At 60.1% G+C, this 218-nt stretch overlaps 1 protein-coding gene across 1 annotated transcript in view; it reads right to left on the bottom strand.

The window, feature by feature from the left end:
• Nucleotides 1-215, bottom strand: part of CCDC127 (coiled-coil domain containing 127) — a 1945-nt gene extending 1730 nt beyond the window's left edge. The window contains exon 1 of the mRNA XM_010155071.1: nucleotides 41-215. Coding sequence (XP_010153373.1) covers nucleotides 41-161 — 121 coding nt within the window. The 5' untranslated portion in view covers nucleotides 162-215. The remainder of the gene's footprint in view (nucleotides 1-40) is intronic.
• Between the last annotated feature and the right edge of the window lie 3 nt (nucleotides 216-218).

Genomic DNA, 218 nt, shown 5'->3' with positions numbered 1-218 from the left:
GCCGCTCCAGCCCCAGCAGGCCGGCCCGGGCGCTACTCACGGAAGGCTGCCAAGCCCAGCATGGGGACCAGCAAGGCGTAGTTCCATCTGCTGCCTTCATCCCCGGGCTCCCGTCGATTTGGCAAGATGTTCCAGTTGGGAGGGTCATTTAAGTTATTCATGAAGGCACCTCAGAGGTACAGGGGAGAAACACGGCGTTACTTGCCTACAAAGGCACC

The sequence above is a fragment of the Eurypyga helias genome, unplaced genomic scaffold, assembly GCF_000690775.1.
Source record: "Eurypyga helias isolate BGI_N326 unplaced genomic scaffold, ASM69077v1 scaffold37270, whole genome shotgun sequence".
Lineage (NCBI taxonomy): Eukaryota > Metazoa > Chordata > Aves > Eurypygiformes > Eurypygidae > Eurypyga > Eurypyga helias.
This window is presented reverse-complemented; position numbering and strand designations above follow the sequence as displayed.